This window comes from Gambusia affinis, linkage group LG04, assembly GCF_019740435.1.
Source record: "Gambusia affinis linkage group LG04, SWU_Gaff_1.0, whole genome shotgun sequence".
Classification (NCBI taxonomy): Eukaryota; Metazoa; Chordata; class Actinopteri; order Cyprinodontiformes; family Poeciliidae; genus Gambusia; species Gambusia affinis.
The window spans coordinates 11,143,767-11,168,532 of record NC_057871.1 but is presented as its reverse complement, the minus strand read 5'-3'; the positions used below and the strand labels follow the sequence as shown (position 1 = coordinate 11,168,532).

General features: G+C 39.9%; 1 protein-coding gene across 26 annotated transcripts in view; it reads right to left on the bottom strand.

Moving 5' to 3' along the window:
* LOC122829959 (nuclear factor 1 X-type-like) overlaps positions 1–24,766 on the bottom strand; it is a 125,519-nt gene that overhangs the window by 58,248 nt on the left and 42,505 nt on the right. For 23 of the 26 annotated variants that reach the window (XM_044114913.1, XM_044114910.1, XM_044114915.1 and 20 more), the window contains one exon: positions 18,943–19,474. In XM_044114913.1, the coding sequence (XP_043970848.1) occupies positions 18,943–19,474 (532 nt within the window). Of the gene's footprint in view, positions 1–18,942; positions 19,664–20,176; positions 20,952–24,766 lie in introns of those variants that run through there. The other 3 variants (XM_044114907.1, XM_044114920.1, XM_044114902.1) reach the window with 3 other exon arrangements.

Below are 24,766 nucleotides of genomic sequence, written 5' to 3'. Positions count from 1 at the left end.
TTATTACAGTGCTAAATGGTTGCTGTAAGCCATCACCTGAAATGCCTCTGCAAAGTTTCCTGCAAATCTGTTCACTCACTTAAATTATTAAACGAAATTTACTTCTCTCAGGGGTTACTGCTTTCAGCACTGGCTAAATGACCTGAGTCCATGCTTCTAGTTTAGGATAGTAACCTAACCCAAAGATCTCTTTCTCTGTCTGTTATCATTGTCTCTACATACAGCGGGGACTTTTTTGTTTAATTCAGACTAAAACCTAGGAGGAAGTTTTGTATTTTTTGCAATGTAAAAAGATTGTGGTGGTTTACCTGATACAAAGAAATCTAAGGATTAGGATGAAATAAAGTTTGTGGGTGTAACTTAAAATGTTGGACCGATTCTAAGTTGTTGTAAATGAAAGAGCAACTTTAACATTTTCCCACAAGGTTTGTACACACAAATGCACTGCAGAAAATGGCAATCAAAGACCTAGTAACGTCTTTCTGTGATTTAAAAAAAAAATGTTTAAAGTGGAACCTCCAACTAATTTATCCATCTATAAACTTGTTGTGTTTTTAAAATGCAATTCATCAGTCCTGTGGTATTTTCCCATACTAGCTATGTGCTGTTTATGGAGCAACAAGTAGTTTATATTTTGGCAGTTTAATCACACAAACAATATTTACTGAGAAAGAAATAATAGAATAAGTAATTGATATGCTGTGTTTAGACTTCAAAGTCCTAATGTGGATAAAGGGTAAAACACAACTACATTTTCCTGAGCACCCCACTGTGAAATAAACTCAAGTTTAAAGATGAATGTACTGTGTGAGAAGTAATATAGGATTTGCCGTCTGGGCCACCATCTAGATTTTCTCAGATGACGTCAATAAGCCTAAATCTGGGGAAAATCTTCTCATGTTTGCTTACTAAAAGGCTCATGCATCATTAAGTTAAATCAAGGCAGCAGTACAGGGGGATGGCAAACGTATGGAGGTAAAAATAGGTTAAAAAAATGAGACTAATTCTGCACAAGGTGCTTTTGGGCTTGTTAAAGAAGACATAATCCAATTAGTTACATTCAAAATATTTAAGTACCTAGATGTTAAATGACTAAATCTGTGCTGATATGGTAAGAGTTAAAAAAAAATGAAGCAGAGAGCGACTTAGAGAGGCTTACTTTTGGTTCTGCTCTGGCAGATTAGTCAAGGCAAGTATTGGGTCAAAGGTCGAAATAACAGATGATGGCTCTTGGTTTATCAGCTAAACTACAGTAAGTGTAACCAAATAGTCACATGCAGAAGATTTCAAATGTTTAAAAGATTTTCTTTTTGGAAGATACCTCAGGCATTTTTACACCTTAAAGGTGTTTTTCCTCTTTAAGATACAACTGGTTCCTTTTATAGAATTTCTTAGGCTTAAAGTGTACATGGAGTAGAGTGCAGTACGAGAAAATACGCAGACAAGAAACAGCCTACAGTAGCATCCAACTCTTACAGTGTACGATGCTCATAGAGAACGACTGTTTGTCTATGTCTGTTTATTCAAGTGAACATTTGTTGGCCCCAAGCTGCCACCTCAGGGGAGGAGACGTCCAAGTACTGAGTGACACACGCTGCTTAGTGTCTTAATGGGGAGAGAGGAGGACCAGCCAAACCACAGCCTCTAGACTGGGACCATACAGCCTGTAATTATGGAAAGATGTTTGAGTTGCTCTGTGTCCATATGTGTTACAAGAGACGCACAAATTGTTTAAATCCTTTTACTTCATGGCAACATGTGTATGTGTGCTGGTAGATGCTTCTGTTATCGTATGTATGACGTGAGATTTTTATACAGCGGTGTGATATTGTCTTCCTTCTGGCACGAAAGCTGCGCTTTGTGCACAGACACACACACACACACAAAAAAAGAAGAAATGAAAGTTGTTGGGAACTGGTGCTGCATTCAATTAAGGAAACCACATATTTACAAACAGTGGAGAGGGTGGGGTGTGGGGTGGGCTGAATCTCAGTGACTCATCAGCCAAGCAGCACACTTGCACTTTTGACTCCAGGCCTGATTCTCTCAACTGTACAACCAAGAGTGAGGGGAGGGGAGAGAGGAGGGAGACCAGAGGGAAAGAGGGAGTGAGGGAGAGAGCGATAGATGACAGGGTGTGGACAGAATGACAGAAAACACACATGCATGCTGGCTGTACATGTGTGAGCGACCACATAAACAAATACATATGTGTGCAGACAAGCACTTGCACAAATTAAAAGACCTCATTTAAACTTCTGTGGTGTGAACAAACACTCAAACCTGCTTAATTTTAGATAATAACTGGTGACTTAAATAAAACATATATAAATCCTGCTCTCTGTAGGGGGAAATGTTGGTAATTTATGTGTAGATCATAGTTATTAAAAAAATAAACATGTCCCAAGATTTTTACAGTATTGTGGGCGCAGATTTAAAGTAGCAAATTCTCACAGAACCGTGGAAGCATCAGGCATGGGAAGGTATGAGATTCTCACGGTATGATAACCTTCTGTAAAATTAGCAGAGTTTGCAGTATTTGTACAAACAATTTAAAAATAATGTGCAATATCATTTCATTGTTTAGATTTAAACAAAATCAGAGTTGCCAATCATTCCTACTGCTGCAGTAACAGTATAAATAATTATTTTAGCTACAATGTTAACTTCATCATATATTTACTGTTGATGTGGCACATAAGCTAATTTTAATATTTGTCCTCAATTAAACTTTCTAATTGCATAGGATTTCATTCCTTTTCAGAGCTGGGAATAACATTTTTCATTTTATATCAGACTTTTTCAGCCATCTGAAACGACGGACCGGTTCTATGTGCATCCACTTCTCACACAAGTGATCTTTCCTATTACTTAAGCAGTGCTGCTGAAACCTTCAAATAAGCTCGTAGGCAACAGGAGATAACTTCAAAGCACAAGTGCAGAACAGCAAAACCCTGGCCTTGTTTTTCTTTTTTTTCCCCCATTGGCTGTCAAGACCTTGAGAAAGAATATATGGAGGCACAAGGCACTAGGGCTGTTTGTCTTGACATGACCTTGGTGTGCATACATGTGCAGATGTACGCATTAGTGCATGCAAGCATCTGTGTGGTGCACCACATCAAAGAACTGCAGAGCGGCTTAGTTGTAATGACCTCTGACCCTGGCATGCTCCAAGACAGAGGGAGGGCAGTAGAAAAGAAAACGTCTGTAAAAAGTACTCACGCACACACGCAAGGTGGGACACAAAGTCTTTAAATGTGCTACAGCTAAATAAAATGACTGTAAATTGATATAATTTGTCTTGTTAACTTTTACACTCACCATGTGCAGCAGAGGTAAGTAAATCACCGTAAATGCTGGGTACAGCGACAACAGAAACATTCCTTTCTACTCCGTCTACTCTCTCTGCATCTGCTTAAAGGCAGAGTATCTTTCCTACTTTGTTTATTCTGCTAGATCTACAAGTAATCATCTGGCCCTAATTCAATCAACTTCAAATACTGAGAATAATTTTTGTTTGATTTTATTATGCACCTGGAGGAAAAACAGAATTCTCTTTTAGCACTTTATTTTTCATTTGAGCTGAAAGTGAAGTTTTCAAAGGTGATTTCTGCTCCCCGTCTTTTGCATTTATTTTTAGCCAATGGTGGATCTAACCTAAATCCTTGACACAACATCAAATGCTGGCTCAGCGTGTGTGGGCGTGCGTGTGCGGGTGTGTGTGAATGGTGTATGAGTCACTGGATCAGCGCAAGTGTGAGTGTTTTAACAAGTTTGTCCAACCTGCAGTAAATGACTCACTCACTCAGTGAGTTAATGGAGATGCACGTTTTTACTTGTGTGTATTTCCTGTGAGCGCTGCAGCTGCAATAACCTACAGCTGCAGCATTTTAACTATGCTTATAGTGTCTAATATAATTCCTTGCAAATGTAGATTTCAGTTTGGAGGAAGAAAATTCCAGTCGAGGGATCTCGAAGTTTCCTTTTTTTAAGGAAACTTAAAAAAATAAAAAAAAAACACCTAAGTTTTGTCTGTGACAAGTGCAACACCATACTGTCAGCTACAGTTACAACAAATACATTCTGCAGTTCCTACAACCATTAATGTTTACACAAGTGGTTCATACATGTGTTCCATCGGCCCTTTTGTGCAACTGTACCATATGTGCTTATCCACACACAGTATATGGTTGATTGTATGTCTGTGTGTGTGTATAACTTAGCCCTTGAAAGCCACTGGGGCGGTGGTGGTGATGCGGCCGGTGTGTTTGCCTTGGCAGCGATTCAGCATTCCACATTCCTCAGTGATATTCAGTACTATGACCTCAAGAAACCCGTGCAGCAGAGAAACACTCTCATCTTTTACGTTCCTCCACTCTGCAGACTTTTATCCACTCTTAAGTTCTGGGGTTTTTTTATTCTTCTTCCTTCCACCCTCTATTCTTGTCTACATTTAGGAAGTCACTTGTCAACTTTGACCCCAAGCCAGACTTGAATTTATTTGCGTCTTCTTAAAGTTTCTCACTGCTCTAAGTTTGACCACAAATCCTGCTGCTGTTATGAAAAGTTCACAACACTGTTCTGCTCACTTAATGTATCGCAGAGACACATATTTTTCCTTTATTAGGCGCTCCTGCTGCATCTACAGCAGTCAAAGCTTGTTTTATCTTTCTTCTTTCACTCTTTAAACTTCAATTACTAAATGTGGAACATTTTTGTGCATTAAATTCTTGTTTACGGGGAACTGGGTTTCTAATTTGTGAACTAAATTTTTATATTGAAAACTCTCTGACTGTCCTGGTCTGTGTCAATGGACTCCTCCTTTGTCTCCTCCCTCTTATTTGATGCCACACCCACATAGCCAGAAAGCCGTTTCACCTGAGATGACCCTAAGCCCGGGGCAAGGCGGTTCCTGCTCTTTCCCTGCATGCCTCCTTCCTTCCTCCCCCTTCTCAGCTTGGGCTGTAAACTACTTCACATACTTTCAAACACATGGCTTCTACACCTGACACCAAAACTCAGAGTGAAAGAAAGACAGACAGACAGGAAGAGCAAGATGGCCAAGCTGAGCTTAAGAATATCAGCAGGTTTTGAAACCAGAAAAAAAAAAAAAACAATCACTGCTTCTGGTTTAAACTGTTTTAAAACTTTCATGACATACTGACATATGAACAAAGCATACAAGTATATCAAATATTCAAAAACAAAAAAAAATTCCAACAAAGTGTATTTTTTTGCAGATAATTTTCCACACAAAGCTACATGAAATGCTATTTGATTGTTATAGACAGAAAAGATAAGGATTTTCTATCATACTGTAGCTTTCCACCATGTGCTACGTTTGCTCTGCGCGGCTGACCCACTTATAGCAAAGCACATGGAGTAAGGGTGAAATAAGGTAAAGGGTGGGGCAGTTAGTTAGGTCTCTTATCTCCCTGCCACCCTGACACTTTCCTCTATCTGAAGTGTACATTTATATGGCTTGACTGTTGGTAACAACCCCAAGTAAACCTGTGAGTCATAAACAGATAATGCAGAGAAAAACAAAGATTGACAAAAATAAATCTGCAAAGTAAACTTGTGAAGCTTTACGAGTTTACTTTAAGACATGACAGTGCCCTCAGTTTTCTGGGAATGTCAAGAATCAACACAGAAGACTGAAAACATGTATATGTTCATATGTGTGTGGGGAAATCTGGTGTGTGTGCATGTAAGGGTGCATACGAGCATGCCTGTTTGCAGAACTACGAGTGAGCGTATGCGTGTGTTTCGGATTAAGAGCTTCACCCCTGGACCTCGAAATTAGATAGGGGATTACTGGGACACATCCGCCACCTGGCATTTTAAGCCCCGCAATTACAACAACAACTTTTAATCAACAACACCGACACATGTGTCGCATACAGTCAGAACTCGGCAACTCTTCCATCTTCCCCCTAACCCTAACCCTTTCTATCAGGGAGCCACAAGGCTGGCCAATCTAAAGAAGGGTTATCCCTGGGTGCCTCACTGTTTTAAGGATTCTTGGGACTGACTATTAATCAGGATCAGCCCAGATTGGGACTCATTAGCGTTGTGCACTAGGTAAGCATTTGGCATTCTCACTTACTTTTACTTGGCACAAGGCTAGGAGGAAGGATGTGAAGCAGTTGCTGCCAGACAAGGAGGTGGCTTCCCATTATCACCTAAGGTAGACATTTACCATCGGAGAGTACAGCTCTGTACTAGCAGTAACAACTAATGTGATACCCTATTTTGATCGCCAATAAAGAAAAACTCCAAGATTTGTAGAAATGTGTTTTGTTCAAGCTGTTAGAGGCTACTAAAAAAAGTTGGTTGCTTGCCGACCACCAGAGCTTTAATCTGACTCACTCAGCCACCCTTTGGTTATTCAAACCGCTGGCGACCATTCAGCTGGAAGCTGTACAAGTGCCTTGACAGTAACATGTTTACAATTAGGTTTTATTCATAAGAAAACACCCACACATCCTTAATAAAATACACTGAAATTAATAAAGCTGGAAAACCCAATCTTAAAAAGGAAGCAGGCAGCCTTAAATTAAAGTATAGTGTGTACAACCTTTAAAACTCCTGTTGTCTTTAGAATAAAATCTGAGTCAGGACAAAAGGTTTTGGTCTGCATAAATGCACTGAGCCAAAAGAATAAAAAAGCAGGGTGAGCAACCAAATGCTTAACAATTTAACTTCATTTATAGTAATGGCCAAAGCAGTGTAGGCTAGCAACCAAACTAAACACAAGCTGCAGCCAGACACCATGAGAGGAAAAGAAATCATGTTCTGTTTCATGTTGACTTCTAGTTCAACATATTAACACAGATATAGAAAAGCTCTTCTGTTTTAGAGAAGCACTTCGCACCACATCACAGAAACAAATACAAAGAATAAATACAAAGATTCCCCAAGATAACGTTGAAAGTGTGGCGCAAGACGGGTAACTGAGAGGAGTTCAACTTAGAGAAATATGCATATTTACAAAGATCTGAAACAAATTAAAACTAAGAATAAAGAAGTTCATTTAGGAGTTTTTAAAATAAAAGGAAACATCTAAAGCCCCCCAACAAAATATTTATATATAAATATTGTGCTTAAAATTGCACCTTTGTAGTTTCCAGTGTTATTCTATTTCATTCAGTCGTACATAAATATATTCAGTTCATATGTTACTGAGAACATCCAATGAAGCTAATATTAAAGAAGAGGAATACGTTGAAAAATAAACCAAAAACTAAATCGAAAAAGGAAAAAAAATAACATACTGCTAAGAACAAGCAGCATTTAAGTAAACTCTCACTCCTTTACAAACTACGATTTATCTAACTGACCATCTTATCTACTGGCCAGCACGACAGATATTCATTATTTGTGAAGAAAAACTCTAGAATCAAGGCAGAAAAGAAAACTATTTAGGAGTAATAAAAATCAAAACTGACGAGCAGATACTGCTGAACTAGAGAATTTGAGACACAGATAGAAAAAGGGACACAAAGAGGGTAGGAGTGACCACTGTAATTGCAGGAAAAGGGGGTCATTAACCTGTCACTATCCTCAATCTAACCCCGAAATTAAGACCGGTCAGAGGGAGCAGAGAGAGGAAAAAAAAGGGGGAATAAAACAAGAAAAGAGTTCTTTAGTTCCCGTCTGAGCGCGCACACTGCACTGTCATGGATCACACACCATATTTTATTACACACCTCGCATGACGAATCCTCTGTCTCCTTGCCATGTTCTGAACTAACTATATGAAGGAACACCACATTTTTCTTTACAGAGACAAGAAAAAAGAAACAAAAAGAAATAATAATCTCAGGCTAATAAATTGTAAGAAATTGAACCATCAGAAACTTGACATATTAAGCTTAACTGCTTAATATGTATAACTTTAATAAACATATCTTAAATATTTACCTCTGGTCAAACAAATTCAGAACTGGAATTCTCATCAAGTGCTGGGATACTAGCAATTACAGGCTCATTACCTGCTATGGATACTGACTCATAGCTTAAGAAAACAGGACAATGAGATATCCATCCACTCCCTGCAGAGGAAAAGTGTTTCCCCACCTGGTCTGCATGCAGTTAAAATTTGCAATACACACAGACACACACACAGCTGCAGAGGGAGCAGCCTGGTTTAGTGCAAATCAGCCCAGAGAATCACGTGAAGCTAGAAAAAAATTAAAGCCTAAAGTGAGACATTGTGGGGGGTAAAAATAAAAATAAAAGCAGAAGAATCTCTTTTCTTTCAGTTTACAATGTGAAACATTGCTTTTAGCTTATAATGATGAAATTATAACTCGAAGGAAAATATTAGAAATTTGCTTTTCTTTTTCAGAACAAACCCAGTTTCAAATATATGATATAAAATTCACAGTTCAGACCCAGAAGAGAATCAAAGAGCCTTGATTTGTCTGCCTTCTAACACTTGCACATTTTTCTTCAGATATGGTATTGTTTGGGAAGTAAGGAGATCATTGGTCCAACATATTAGATCTAACAAGAACTTCTCATCAGAGAAAGTCAAGATAACAACGAATACGACATGGATATAAATCTTACTGCTGTTTTCAGACAGTAGAAAAGACTTTGTACGTGCTTTTGCATGTGATGAAATAATTCCTTGAATGATTTAAAGATCTTCCCACATAATAAGTGCAATTTACTAGTAAAGTCAGTGGTCGGGTGTTCATTCTCACTCAAGAATACATTCTCAAAATACAAAACACACTCAATTTTACAATGTAGCACAAAAATAAAAAGCAAAACAAACCAAAGAAAAAACTATTTATTTTAAAGATGTAGTTTCTGTGTATTTATGAAATACACACAGATATATTTTCCCTTGAGTTTTATTTAATGTTGTAAAGTGGTTGTGTCTGTTTTGTTATTGTTTTTCACCTGGCTGCAGAGGAAATTTCCCATCGGGAAAATAATACAGTAATATGTCAAAATATTTACACTGAACAAGAAAAATGATTGTGTGGAAAAGCATATACACTCATATATTATACATTGAAAATACACCTCTCTGCTGCCTTTCTCCCTCTCATTCTCTCATCTGCCTCTCCAGTTTTCTTTTATGTAGGAGGCAGCACTGGGCACCAAGCCATGCCACATCAATATGCGTGCTGGTGAAAACCCTTCCCCTGCTTAGCCTGTGTTACACTGCTGAGGCTTTAAGTTGTGGAAGCTTTGGCTAATGTCACCGGATACGGCAGGTCATGTTAGCTCGTATTTATTTACCGGCGGACGGCAAGCTAGCACTCCCACTGTGGAGGGCCAGAACCGGGCTGGCCTTGTCGTAGGAACCTGCCACAGTGACAGCCCATTGTCGGAGACAACACCAGCTAGTGCCACCCTGGAGGCAGCTTGGATTGTACCCAAACAAGGTTCCCTGGGAGCCTGGGTTGCCATGGTGGCAGCCGAATTTGGGCCCAATAAATGTGAGGCGAACAGGCGGTGGACTGGGGAGGGGGACTCTAGTGCAGGAAGGCAAAGGAAGGAGGAAAGAGGGCACCCCAGAATATTAAAAAGATCAAATCAAAAAGAAGAGTGAAACACTAACCTCAATAGTCAAAGAGAGACGCAGAGAGAATAAGTGTGTTGCGTATGGCTGTTAATTAAGGACACAAATAACGGATGAATTTATTCTGTCTTCTACTTGTTGGAAGTTCTAATTAAAAAGTATGAAGCTCAGCTGTCAGATCAGTCAAGTTACAAAGTGACAGATGCACTTCTCATATTTAACTTCACAAGGCCAGTGGTATAAACAAGACAAGCTTGTGAAAAAAAAAACTGAGAGGTTGAAAGGAATAGAAGCTGTTAATGTTGAAAGACGCCACTCTCCTGGCTTCTCTTCCCTGCTCTTTTAGTCAATATTCACTAAGTGGTTTGAAGTGACTTAACACTGATCTTTAAGTTCAAAACCTCATTTCCTCTTAATGGAAAAGTTTTCAAGATGAAGTGCACCATGGGTCTTTTTAGCGCTCAGTTTACACCTCACTCTTTGTGCTGTTAGGTGGATGAGACGAATATCAAACAGCAGAAGCAGAGAAAGTTGCAGTGGCCAGTTCACCAAGGTGTCCCGAAGATCCTTGGACTCCAAACATGCAGCTGGCTTACAGTATCGCATAAAATGTTAATTGAGACACATCACCTGGTGTGCAAATGTATAATGAGACATACATATGAACTCTCTCACATATTCACAGAAGCCTTGCCAAAAAAGACAACGCTCCCTGCATTGATTTGTGCTTGACATTCGTACACAGGCCGTCAAAAGTTTCACCCACAAGTCTAATCCCACATTACACAATCACTCAACAAATATGTGCTCAAGACATTTCTATTATATTTTGCAAATTATACTAAATTATAAAATTGGTACTTAATGTAAGCAGACTATTTATACAATAGATGGTCTTAATCTGGTTGCTATAAAATGCTTGAAGATAGCTTTGTCCATCTGAAAAAAAGTAAAGTTAGTTTTGTTTTAATTTTCTTTTATTGTTGCTTTATAAGTTGGTTAATTGCACAACAATAATACTTAGAAGAAAGACAACCTTTAGTTGTTTTCGTCGTTAATAACCGAAAGGTTCTGGAATCCCAAACTAATTTTGGAAAAACTGCTTTTCAAACATGTGCTTGTTATGTGTGTAATGATCTCCAAATACACCCAACGTTGGATCATTATCTTCATTTAGTCATTTTAAGCTACTTTTAATGACGGGTTTAGTAGAATAGTTTAACCGCTTTTAATTAGGTTTTATGCAATGTGGGATAGTCAAGAATTTTTTTTTCTTTGTATGGCTTGATTATTTTCTTTATTATGTGTTATAGCTGATTAAGTTTATATTTAGCTTTGAGTTCTCCCGGTTAATGTATCTATGACAGTAATTGTTGTGACTCATGTTGATCTAAGATTTGGTTTTTTTCTCAAATGGGATTTTATTTAATACCTGTTTCAATAAAATAAAGTATTACAATCCAGGTGCTTTGTAGGTGTTTTCAACAGCTGATGCACAGAAAATACTATAAGAAGAAAACAAAAAACTAATAAAACATAAAGTGGAATAATTTCACAAAATTTTTACATATAGCTTTAAGCTTATTGTCATCCTGTTGAACTCTCATTTTTTATTTCTGCCAAAAAAACAAGCAGAAAAAATGAGAAAAAAGTACCCTATCTAAAAAATTGTGTAAAGTTTTGTCATACATCTGAATGAATATCCAGCTTGCCTGTTCCCCAACTTAACTTCACACACTTCCCACCTGCTCTGCATCCCCTTTGAGCTCAAATACACTCGAACGAAGGCACACACACACACACACACCCACACACGCACACCCACACACACGCCATGCCACTCCACTCCAAACTCATCCTGTTATCTAAACAAGCACTATCCTCTCGTCACCGTCACAGGGTTCCTTTTCTGTGTCCTCAGAGAAAAGAGAGACTGTCCTGTTTGCAGATGAATAGGCTCTTTTGATGAAACGCAGAGCCTTGTTTACTGCCACTCCATTTATTTACCGGCCTGTTTTTCAAGTTGACATTGAGCGACACTTTACCAAACACCCACCGGAGCTCCCTGTCGATTCCCCCCTCCATCCAAACCTCTACTTAACGGCGCTTCTCATATGCCACGTATTTATTCAAATACACACCCTATCCCTACTTTCAATCCCATGATGTTTCTTTCCCCCCGTTTCATCCTGCCTCCTTTTCTGCGTCTAGTGTCCTAGATCTGTGGCCAAACTGATTTAAAGCTTACTTGCTCACACGGATGCATGCCAAATTTGTTTCTCTGCCATTCTGTTATGTTTCTCAACTAAATCACTCTTTCGCTCTCCTCCCCCTAAACTCTCCTTCCTGCTCCTCTCCTTCTCGTCGCGTAACACACACCAAAGGACACCTTCGCTAAGCATTTTTCTCAACGAGTAAGAGGAAAAAGTGGCACCCACAGTATGATTATGTGAAATGTTCTTAGCAGAAAAATAAGTACCCAAATTAGTGATTAAATTAAATAGTCTGAAAATCACATAAAGTAAGAGCAATCAACTTGCATACAAAAAGGACGGACTAAAGAGCAATCAGGCATCAAAGCCTGAAAGCACACGAGTATAAAATTTACAAGGCAGAGCTCGAGTCTTTGGAAATAACCATAGTCACTAAAAGGCTTTTCGCTAATCATTTTTCTCATCTTCATCCAAATTAGAGTTAAATAGAACACCTCCAATGTAAAAGTCAAGGTTCACAGCCTATGGCAAGCAAATAGCAAGCGTAATGGTCCTATTGAGCGCTAAAATGTTTGCGCTCACAAGTTATTATGAATTATTCTACAGCCTAAAATAGGAGACCAGGGTGTTAATGAGGCTAAGGAAGGGAATTCATTTGAACCCTGAAGAGGAATAAAAGAAAATACATGAACAAGAGAAGGAAAGAAAAGAAATGAGAAGAAAGAGAGGATCAGAGGGAGGAGGTTGGCAGGAACTGTGTATGAAAATTTGGCGCCTTCCAAACAGAGAGATAGCATCGTGCCAAAAGCGACCGCCGACACAACTCCTCTCACTTTCAACATCAGACTCCTTTGCTGTGTTGCACTCGCCCACATAATAATTTCATTATTCTTTAACCCACATGTGTAAAATAAAATAGGTTATTTTGAATTTTTTATTTTTTTTTTCATCTAAATCAGTGCTGATCCAACGTTTTATCCCGATAAACTCAGCAAAGCTACAGCAGTGTGGCAAAGCACAAATAATGCAACCTGAGCTAAAATGTTACAGCTTTCAACATTAAACCAAGCACTGAGACACATATTACAGCAATGCTGTGGCTATGAGGTAATACCGCCAGTGGCCAGTCTCAACAACCTTTGCCAGAGCCTTGCTGTGATTGCAGCCCGGCTAAAAGGCTGCCGTCCCTGGCTCTCTCTCCTCTTTGGCGGCCATGCCCAGGAACGGGAATTGCCCACTGCTCTCTTTCTTCTATTCATTCTCCTGTTCCATGTCTTTCTGAGGTCAGAAAACCCGCCTGAGTTGGGATATGGTTTTTGGGAATATACACATTTCATGGTCAGCAACACTACAAAAGCCTGAAAAGAGACTCGGCACTGGGAAGACAGAGTATTAAGACAGACAATACGTCCCCCTTGGGGCTGCTGACTCTGTCTTTTCTCACTCCCGTTTATATTTATTTTTTGTACTTTTTCCTTCTTTGTACCTTTTTATTAACAACATGATAAAAGGTATATCAAGTTCAATTAATTATAAAAAAAAATCTATTTTAAAAAATGCTACACACAGAGAAAATGTCTAACACTGACAAAAATGAAAACGTTTTAATTTTGGAAATTTATTTTTTCAGTTTATTAAATACATTTATTAATATTGATCTGTTCAAAATATTTCAAGGTACAGATGCACTAATTTCCATTGAGGTCTGACTGGTTCATTTCAATAATTGAGATTTTTTTTCTTGTGAGGACACAAGAAAAAGAAGAAAAACTAGCACTTTCAAAGTGGTAATATTTCTCAAAATAGCAGAAAGTGAAGTATAATATTTTTCAGTAATTTTTCCAGCTACGCCTTAGTGTTATCCTCAAAGTAGTAAAAACAAATCAACATCCTTGTCTGAGTTTTTACTCTGATGTGATGCTTTTAATGAATAAGGAACAGATTACAACTAGATCTACCAATCACAAATCACAACCACTCCAGGGAAAATGAGAAGATTCCTTTTATGCTTCACACCAACTACGCCACAATCCAAATATGTGAAATATAAACACAGCTTTAAATCAAAGTGAAAATACAATAAAGACATTATGCAGCTACATTTAACATTAAAATATATTTTTTAATTTCATATTTTATATTTAAAAAGTCTGAAAAAATAAAAGAGGTTCTTTTCCAATTTTTACCTCTTAGAAAAAAACAGAAGAGGTTCAACAGCTGGGTTCGTTCAGGAAGATTAGAGGGAATCTGAGAAGACCGTGTAAAAACATTGAAGGCACAAGCTGCCATATTTGTCTGTTCAACCACATACTGATGGTCTCTACATGTCACTGGAATAATTTGTTTACCACATCTCTCCTGACGCTGACACTCTTCACACAAAAGGAAACACATGCGGGTAGACCAGAAATGTTCATGGCTGTTAGTCTCTCCCGAGAAATCTGGGTTTATCATTATGTAAAGAGGGGGGGAAAAAAGCCTTCAGCTATTTTTAGGGCAACGATTGTGCCAATTTTCACTGGTCAGTTTAAGTGGAAACCAAACATAATGTTGTCTTTCACTTTTATTTCTTTGAATGTGCTCTGCTCTCCATGTTCTCATGAGATAAACAGAGACAATGCGGTTTTGGATCAGTCCATGTCTGCCTTTGACACTCCAATGTCAGCATGTATCTGTGTATGTACATGTTTCTGAGTAAATAAGCACACAACAAGGCTTTGGCTTTCCTTACACCAGCAGCCTCCAAAACGCACTTTTTTCTTCTTCTGAGGCCAAGAATAGTGTGAGAAGACTCCCTGTCAAACTCTCGCTGCATCTTAACCCTTCAGATTTTACATGTGTGTTCCTGATGCCCGACAGAAAGGCATCAGGAACACAGTGAGAGCGATCAGTAAACATACACCGATGCCAAAGATTCTCCCTGTGTGAAGAGCTTTCCTTAGCCGACATCAGGCCTCGTTCCCACAACACAATACAAAAGCCTCTGACCTGATGGACTCCCCGAGTGTCAAGATTTCATTAAATCAAAACTTCACTGCTGAGTGTCACCCAGGGCTCCGCTTGCGCAGACACAAACACTCACACACAAAGACAGTCCACTCAACAACTATGGTGTCTCGGGAGCCTGAGAAGAGACCGGGAGCTAATTAACAACAGATTACTTTCTCAGAAAACAGAGGAGTTATAAAAGAGAAGACCCACGCAACCCATCACAGTATCAACTTTTACTACGCTGTAAATTATTCATCCCGGCAGCTTTGATATTCCGTCTTTTTTGTTTGCCTTCCTTCAACTGACACTGTGTTTCTCTCCCCAGCCAAAGTTTACCTTGCACATTGCGGGCCCATAAATCAAGAGTTTTTCTTTTGTGATGAACGTAAATTGGCGTTTTGTTTCTGAATCCTTGCCGTGGTCAGGGAGTTGGCCGGAGGCTGGCCACGGCACCAGGGTTTCTCTGGACTTTCTCACAGAGCTGTCCAAGGCATTACTACTGCAATAGTGAGACGGAGGCGGGATCTGGCACCGCGGAGCGTGGAGTGTGGAGCGGTCATAGCAGAAATGGCAAGGCGAGCACATTTCACACCTCCCTCAGAGTGACTGCAAATTTCCTGTGCTGCACTTTTGATTGGAAACACATTTGAAACATCTTTTCATGATCACACTTACAGCGTACAAAGAAAATATAAGAAAAAAAAAGTAATATGAAAAAGGTCCAAACTATGAGTAAGTGCAGTGAGCTAACTTTGGACCTGACAAATGTTTTTTTTTATATATTATATATTTTTTTATTTTTCCTACCCTGAATAAATCAGAAATGTGCTGAGTTTAATCTAAAACAGCACACAGATTATAAATCAAATAACTCACTGAAGACTTTGAGAAGCAGCCAAATAAATTCTCCTCAGATGATGTAAAAGTGGAGCCACCTATGCAGTAGTCAGACTCTCACAAAAAAAAAAAAAATATCTTAACTGGTATTGTAAAGTAAATCAGAGCCAATACACACTGTTTACAGGTTAATAAAGAGTCCCTGCTGTGTTGTTCTAGCAGACCCTGGGGCTAAAAGATCATTATCCTTATTATCATGGACCAATCACTTAGATGAAGGCTAAGAATACACTACACTGTGAGCTGCAACACAATCCTGCTTTACCTCACACTTATTCAATGCCAGTGCTCCAGCTGCAATGTTCAAAGTGTAGTTATATCTATTTTTTCTCTTTATCTAAGGTGCCTCAAAGAAATAAGAGGAGAGGGTTGTCTGCTGCGGTGTTGTGGTTAATTCAGAAACGGCTGCGGTGTGTTCTGCTCTGTAACAGAGAGGATCTCAAAAGCTGGCTGGCTGCAGAACAGTCTGAGAAAGCCTGACGGCAAGCCCAGAGATTCCCCGTGGCAGCTTTTGCCACTCTGTCATAAACAAAACACAAGACGTCTTTCTCTTCTTCCCACACCAACGGGGCTCTGGTGCTGCCAAACCGAACAATCACTATTGTAGCCTCTTCTCCTTTCCAATATGCTCTCTCTACCTCACTCTCTCTCCGTCTCTCCTACAATATAAACAAAAGAGATCAGCGGAGGCTTTACCTCTGTGAGAGCTACAATGAGGCCGATGTTTAAGGAGGCAAAACAAAAGTGTGTACAGGATCAAAGAGGAGCCAGGAAGACAGAGAAGCTAAAGACTGACAAAATGCAAACCATACAAAAACAAATAATGAACACATCTTCTCATTTGCTGCAGAAAGGCAACAACAAAAAAACTACACATATCACTGAAACTCATCAGCATGACATCAGTTTGCAAGGTGAAAGTGAATGTCGTGTTTCTAATTTTCAGCCAAATAAATCGTTCAAAGCACGACTAAAACTGAGCGTCAACTCTTTGAAAGAATTATTAAAACAACCGAGGAACACTGCATTAGCCAGATACGAGAAAACACAAAGAAAGTCAACATCATGAATGGATAGCACACTGTGTAGAAAGTGTTTTACTGTCCTGCTGTAAACCAAAGTACTGCAGAGGAGTGGAACAGCTGACGTCAAGGAAGCAAACTTATGGTGATTAATTACAGTTTCCATGTGTGTGTGCACAAGTGAACAAGCAACATTTTCTGTTTTGAAGAACCGGTACAGTCTGCTCCAGCAGAGCATTATACGGATGAAAAATAATATAAAATCTATAAAATAATTAAAATATTTACTGCAACCTTACTTGTCTGATCTTTGTACCTTTAATGTGAAATTTTATGTGCTGAAAATGAAGTGTAAAAAAAATTTTAATCAAAAAAATACATAATGAAGACATAATTTGAATTTTAAACCGTACCTTTAAGAACTAGTGTATTATTGAATTTAAAACATATATATTTAAATAATATAAAAACACAAAACACTAAGGTATTTTTGTAAAATCATATATATTTCAATAAGACAACATTTCTGTCAGAAAAAAAGAACTAATAAAATCAATATCACTGACAGACAGCTTATCAAAAAAACATAAAATTACCATGACAACAATAAGAGAGATTACCCGTTACATATCGTTTATTACCATCAAAGAAAAACTAACAAAGCAAAGCTGGAGCTGCTGCCAAGGTTTGGCTCTGGCTGTGTGAGGTGTCTGGCCTGGACTGAGGTTTAACGTGTGTGTGTGTGTGTGTGTGTGTGTGTGTGTGTGTGTGTGTCTCGGAGAGACGAAAAAGTGGGAGTTGCTTATGATAGCATTTGGCTAACAGAGCAGGTCGATGTGTTCAGGCGGTGACGGGGGACATGCTGCGTATAAATATATATGTAGTGGTTAAATCAGTGTTTAAAATTTCCAGAAAATCCAGCTGAGACAACATTAGGTCATGAGCTTGTTTGAACAACCAGACAGCAAATGGTGATGTAGTGTGTATATGGAGGATTTGGCTGTGAAATGTATTTTGTGAGAGTGTCTGTGTTTCTTACACTGTGAGAAAAAAACAGAACCCAACCAGTGTGTGTGGAGTCCACGCACTGGAAGCTGCAGTGATGTTTTGCCGGGTGTGTGAGTGTGTATCTATGATGGTGGCTGAGATACAACAATGTTTGGCTGTTTCAAACTGTATCTGTGATAGTCTCTTGGACGAATCTGTGCACTGTGTTGGTCTGTGGACGTAATTGTGAGTAAAACCGTGTTTGGCTGTTTGTCGGAAAGTGAACTAAAAAAGATGAACGAATAAAATGAAATAAAATTTAAAAAAAAAACAAGAATGTGTGGCTGTATTTAGCTGTGTTTTCATGAGTGTGAAAGTAGCTTCAATAGTACTGTCTGTCTTTAAGCTTTGCCGTTTTGTGTGTGAGCATGTGTTTGGCAGTCAGGTCCAACGTGGTGCTCGCTGTTCAGGCAGACAGCGAGGGCAGCAGCAGCCTGTGGCCTGAGAGCTGCAGACTCACGGCTCTGCTCTCTTCTTCTTTCACACACACAAAAACACGCAATCTGGGCTTTGGCCAAGTTACCATCCCTGAATCCAGCAACCTCCTCGTGGCAGCTCCACGTCCAGCAGTATTAAAAAACAGCGACTCCCTCTTTGTGCAATGAAAACATTACGTTTTAGAACACCGCTCGTCTCATACACTCTCCCTCTCAGACACACACATGCTCACACAGGCATGCAAATTCTTTTCTATAAAAAAAAAACACAAAATATATACTCATGAAGCCATAAATTCCTCCCTCAGAAATATAAACAGAAACTTGCCAGAGCAAGCTGGAACTATGCCCCAGACACACATCCAAAATTTATTTTTATTACTGTTGACGCTGTGTTGTCAAGTAAACAACACAGAAAAATAAAAAATAGAAATATCAAAATGACAGTGGTTTTGTAAAAGCAGCACGAAACATTACTTTCATTATTCGTAAAGAATTTACATACATTTTGAGAATAATTTAAATTATGAACATTAAGATTTAAATATAAAATGTAATATAGAAAAACTTCTTGGTGTAGCCTTTTTCAAGCTTACTTGTTCATTTACAAATACACATGTAAATATTTGTTATTTATGTAATTTATTGTCCCTCACCCAAATCTTTAATGTCTTCATTTGTGTTTCTCTCCATGTCTGTTAATATTAAAAAATCAGCACGCCTAATTGTGCTCATGTGCAACATGATTTGAATATTCTGTGCACAGTAACAGTGTGCAGGTTGCAACATACCTGGCGTGTGGACAAAGTAGGCAAGGTAAAGGTCCAGCTCCTTGACAGACACTCCGATGTGGTGTGGCTGGACACACAGGCCAGGGTTGGTGCACTGTGGGGACTTGACGAGCCGCTCTCCGTCCGTGCTCTCTAGGGGACTGCCCTTGAACAGGATGACCATCACCAGGTCCAGCCGCCACACCTTGTCGGCCTGGCGCAGGCAGTCGATGCGACGAATCTTGCCCTTCTGGTCAGGGTTGGACAGCACGCAGCAGGGGGGCTTTTTGCCTGTGATGGTGAGCACAAAGTCCTCGCGGAACTCGGGCCGGATGTCCTTGCGGAGCTTGGCCAGCAGGCGCGAGGCCCACTTCTGCTTAATCTCTGGCTTCTCCCCGAGTAGCTCATCTTTCACCGCACGCTCTTCCTCCTTGGACATGCGCTTCTCATGCTTCTTGAAGTACTTGCGCTTGCGGGCCTGCAGGTTGAACCAGGTGTAGGCGAAGGCGCGGACGTGGGGCAGAAGGGCCTCGATGAAGGGGTGGAATTCATCCTGGATGAGAGAGGAGGACGGGGGGAGGGCGGACGAGGAGAGGGAGGAGGGGGGGAGGCACGAGGAGGCAGAGGAGAGAGAGGGGGAGAACGGGGGAGAGAAGGATGGGGAGAGAGGAAGCGGGGGTGAGGAGGGGAAGAGAGAAGAGAGGCAGTTAGGACCGGCACGCAGCATGGAGGAGCGGCGCCTGCTCCGTGTGAGCGGAGGGAAAGAATGAGAGAGAGGCGCTCGGAGACTGACAGAAAGAAAGAGAGATAGTGATGGAGAGAGAGCTAAGGATGCTTTCCACTCTTTAACAGGGAGATATCACACTGAAGGACACGTATACAAACCACTGACAGACTAAGGTAAGAGATGAAGAAACAAGTTAAATTTTATGCTTAAATTAAATATATATATATATATTAGCAATGCTTATTATTAAATATGGACAACTTTTTCTCTAAATAGAGAAAAAAGAATCAGTTTCGGATTGAGAAAGTAATAACAAACAGACGAAAATTTCTATAAAAGGCAACTGAAATCACTTGGGTAATGTCACAAGTTACTAAACTACTGAAATTAATTTAGTTGGTTAAAAAAAATAGAAATAAAAATGCACTATTAAGAAAAAATTCATGAGCATTGTGTCTGAAATTAAAATTAACCAAACAACTGGATTCAAAAAATCCGTGAATAAAACGAAAACGACATGGTAGTTACCATTTCGCTCTTTCATCATAAATTCACTCCATCGATTGTGGGTAAACTTAAAATGCGGAACCAGAACCAGTGCAGTGACTGGATTGTTGAGCCCTGGAGTATTGCTGTGAATAATACAAAACAAAAGACTGAGGACGAAAAAAAAAAAAAAAAAGCAAAAACAGAAGCTGAGAAACTGTCCAATAAAAGCAGCAGGGGGGGAAATCTGAGAAAGAGGAGACAGGCCAAAAAAGAGGCACAGTGCAATACCAGCACAGGAACACAAGAGGTACTGGAGCAAGAGCAAAGAGCGGAAAGGTGCTGCTCAAGAGCACATCAGAAGGAGAGTGCAGAAAAGTTTAGCAAGCTCTCTATGTCAGCCATTAAAATAAAATACAGACTCTGATGTGTAAAAATTAAATTAAAATACATGAGGCAGACAAAAAAGGATCAAAAATAAAAACATTCTTCTTTGTTCACAAAGACGTGGAGAGAAAAATATTTCGATGAAAAACAACAACAAAAAAAGATTGGTTGGCAAAACTGCACAAGGCATTGGTTGTATTCTGATCTGCAAAAGAGTCACAGAGAGAGAGAGAGAGAAAGAAGAAGAGCTGACAAGGGGGGTGCGGACGGAGGAGAAGAAGAAGAAAAGGAGGAAAAAAAACAAAAACAAGAGGACCGAGTAAATGTTGGAAGACTGTGCACGACCACTGGCAAACCCGAGTGGAGCTTCTTTTTTCCCCCTTCTTTCTCTCCAACTCTGGCTCTCCCGTTCTCTCTTCCTCTCCACTTTCCGTCTCTAACCATTGACTGAGTCTGTGCCAACATGTAGAGGGCCCACCTATTTGGCACGGAGTCTCTCGCAGCCCAGCCAATACGCACGCTCCCAGTGCTCAAAGGGAGGGAAGAGAGAGATGGAAGAGGGAGAAGCAAAGAGGTGGGGGTATGGATGGTTGGTGGCTGGTCGTGGAGAAAGGATTGGGGGGTGGACTGTGTGCGGTGCAGGCAGAAGGCACGTCATTAGCCAAACAGACAAGTTCCAATCTAGTGCAAAGGCAAAGTCCAGAGGATATTAATTTTACATGAATCCAGACAGCACCCGCCTTCTAAAGCTAACACCCCCCGCACGCGCCTTCATCACCAACATGGTCACAACCATCCCAACAAACCAGCTTGCTCTCCAACCGCAACCACCCTCCCCAACACTCCCTCACACTCTCTCTATGTGCTTGCGTTACACCACCTTGGCATGGGATGGCATGAGAAAACACAGACCCAAAATCCCACTAGACCCTGGGACCAGCAGCTGCTCCTGGATTTACCACACAAACAAAGAGAATGGTGTGTTGGGGGGGGGATGGGGGGCTAGGAAGACCCCCCCATGCCCCCCACACCCCCACATCCCACCCCCAAACAAAAAATACCGTCCAAAAACATGCTCTCTTGTTTCAAAATGCACTCATGTCCAAACTGGCCTCTTCTTCTCCTCTCCTCTCCATTTTTTGTCACTCCACTTTAATAGCCCCCAACAGCACAGACACAGAAACATATTAAAAGTTTCTGTTAACAAATTAGGGTTCAATCCTAGTTGTGGGTGAGAGACAATTAAGCAGACTGCCGAAAAATGCTGTGGTGGCCAGCTTCACATGAGCAGCCCACGCATGTTATGCTTTTTAATACTGCGACTGAATACTGGAACTGTCTTAAACAGGCAGTTCTGATTTATTAACAGCTTTCCTAACCAGAGAAGATGGCCTCAGCATATTAAAAGTCGGTTTCCTGCAGTAGATAGTTTATTGCCTATCCGACAAAAGTGGAGGAGCACAGCTGGTTGCCCTGGTCTGTTCTGTAATGGCGGATAATATGTCCTCTACAAGTTGGAAGAAAAGGCTGGCTCTAACCAGGAACAAGTTCAACTTTTTTTTTTTTTCATTTGCAATGATTGGATTTATAATAAGTATGGCACGGTCCTCTGATTACAATTACATTTAAATGTCAGTCTCCCAAACTCACAAATAAAAAGGGAATATATTTGCTGAATGGTGCTGTCCAAATTGCATGAATTAATCCACGAGACTCACAGGAATTACAGAGACATTGTCAAAACTGGAATCTCGACAGTGGGCATCCATAAAAAGCTAACTTGTCATGAGGCAAAGTTGAGGGCACAGCCATGTGATTGTGGGTTCAAGCCACCTGCTGTGCAACGGGACAAGTTGCCTGTGTGAACGGCCTACAAAGGCTATAGAGTCCTCTGGTTGGCTCCCAGGACCATCAGATTTAGTGTGGCCTGCCCCTTCTGTCAGCGTCTGACAGAGGAGTTTCAGCCCAGGCTGACTGGCGGGTTCGCTGACAGGCTGGCGAGCTGGCTGTGAGGTTGGCCGGGAAGCTGTATGGCTGGCTGGGTAAATGACCAGTTGGCAGCCCAGGCAGGTAGATAGCTGGCTATAGTTGGTGGTCTGGTCTGCTGGCTGGTCACTGCTATTGGACCGGGCCGAGCCGGGCCCAGTGCCGCTTGTTCACTCTAACATACGCCTGCTCCACACAGGCGAGCTGATGATGTGAAAATATGGGAAGGGAGAAGATTGCAGGCAAAGATGATGTATGAAAAACAGAATGCAAGTAGATTGAATTAAAAGTGTGTGCTTTTTTTCATAATATCTAAAAAATATATGCACACTGTTTATTAGAAGTGACAAAGATCACTAGAGGATTTTGATGAATTAGCCACATTCTTTCAAACATAATCCTACAATTAGGTGACAGAAAAACACAGTATTGCTTTCAGGGTAATTATAACCTCTCCCAAAACTGGTGACACATTTCTCTTTTGATGGTCCGGTTCTGCCACATTTTTTTCCTCTGTGTACCTCTTAGAAAAACAATCATTGCCATGAACCTTTTATGTGGCCACATGCCCTTCTATGTTAGTAAGCAAATCACAATAAAACAGCTGCAAGCGTAACAGTGATCAAAACTGGGCCTAAAAGCTCACAGAACATTTTGCAGTCAAGGCAAAAATGTTTTATGACTTTGGCCCAGGAACACGTCCGTGTGGCACCCTACTATTTAATATGTCCTTTTATTTCAGTGTTTTTAAAACCTACATTTCTTTTAGCTCATTAGTGATGGCTTTCCGTGTGTGCTCAGAGGTATTTAGAACAATAAATATATAATAGGGGCCATTTTGAGGCCTCAACCACTGGATTCCTAGAGGTATCTGCTGTGCAATAATTTGAGTGAAAGTTCATCTTATCTCAGCTTGGCCTGTTCTGGCTTTTAAAAAGTGATGACCTTTGTTTGGCAGGCTGGGCAGAAAAAAAAAAAAAAAAAAAAACTTCCTCCATTCAAACCGTGGCACAGAAAAGCTCACAAAGCATGAAATGAAAGACACCTAAACGGCCAAGATGTATGCAGTAGCAGCTTCCAAAGCAAAATATTAACTGTTTGGCGAGTTAAATTTGAAGAAATAAAAACGGAGGTAAATTGCATAGGACTACGTAACGTTTGGACAACTGACGATTTAACACTGAAGTGGATGAAAGTAGTAAAATGAGGCCCAATATAAAATAAAAACACAAACTAAGACACATTTAAGACAAAAAAAAAAAAAAACCTGTATCTATAGGTTTTTTTTTTTTTTTTTTACTAAAATGGAAAAAAGTTATGTTTCTGGCGTCCATTACTAGCTTAAATGAGAGCTGGCATATTTCGATAAAGGAAGGAGAGAAACAAACTCCGCTGAGACGAACTTAGAAAAAAATCCTAACTGTTGAGCTAAACACCGTGTTTATTTCTGTGATGAACAACATGCAATAATATTTCAGAAAGAAACAAGGAATAAAGTAAACCTCATGCTTTACAGCGGTCGCCCAGAAGATTCGGGGAACTTAGAGTTTATGTTTCTTTAATAACTTTCTGTGCGTCCATTTGTCCCCTAAACCTTTTGTCTTTTCTCTTTAAAATATAAAACAGCTGTTTTTAAGTGAAATTCTCTGAAAATCGAAATAAACTCACCCACCCGAGGTTTTTAAACGCATCTCTCCAACACTCGGTCCACCTTAATGAAAGGTTTGAGTCAAAATAAAAGGTCGAACGTCGACTGAGCAACTGAGCAACGCAGAAGAGAGAGTTAAAACATAAAGACGCCCCTCTTTTCATTCCGTCCGAAAATGCCTCTTGAATACTCCTTCTACTTCTTTCATTTAGCAAAAAAAAAAGAAGAAAAAAACCCTACCCTTTTATAAACACAAAAAGTAACTAATAAGGCAAATTAACGGCGTTTTCCCTGAAAGTCCAATAATGACTTTTTGTACCGCTAAAGAAACACCTGTCTGTGAGCTTCTTGAAAAGGAATGATTTAACAAGCTGAATTCTGGCCTGTTTCCAGGGCTTTCTATATAGCTCTGAAAATACTTTAAATTAATTTATTAATATAAAAAGGTTAAATGCTCGACTGTTTACTGGAGATGTAAAAGACCTTTAGAAGTCCTGTTACTCGATTCCTGTTGATGAGAAATACGTAATACGTTCAGTAACATCATTGCTTATATTTAGAACACGAACGCATTTTTTACAAGGATCATTTTTAGAATCGGGGGGGGGAAA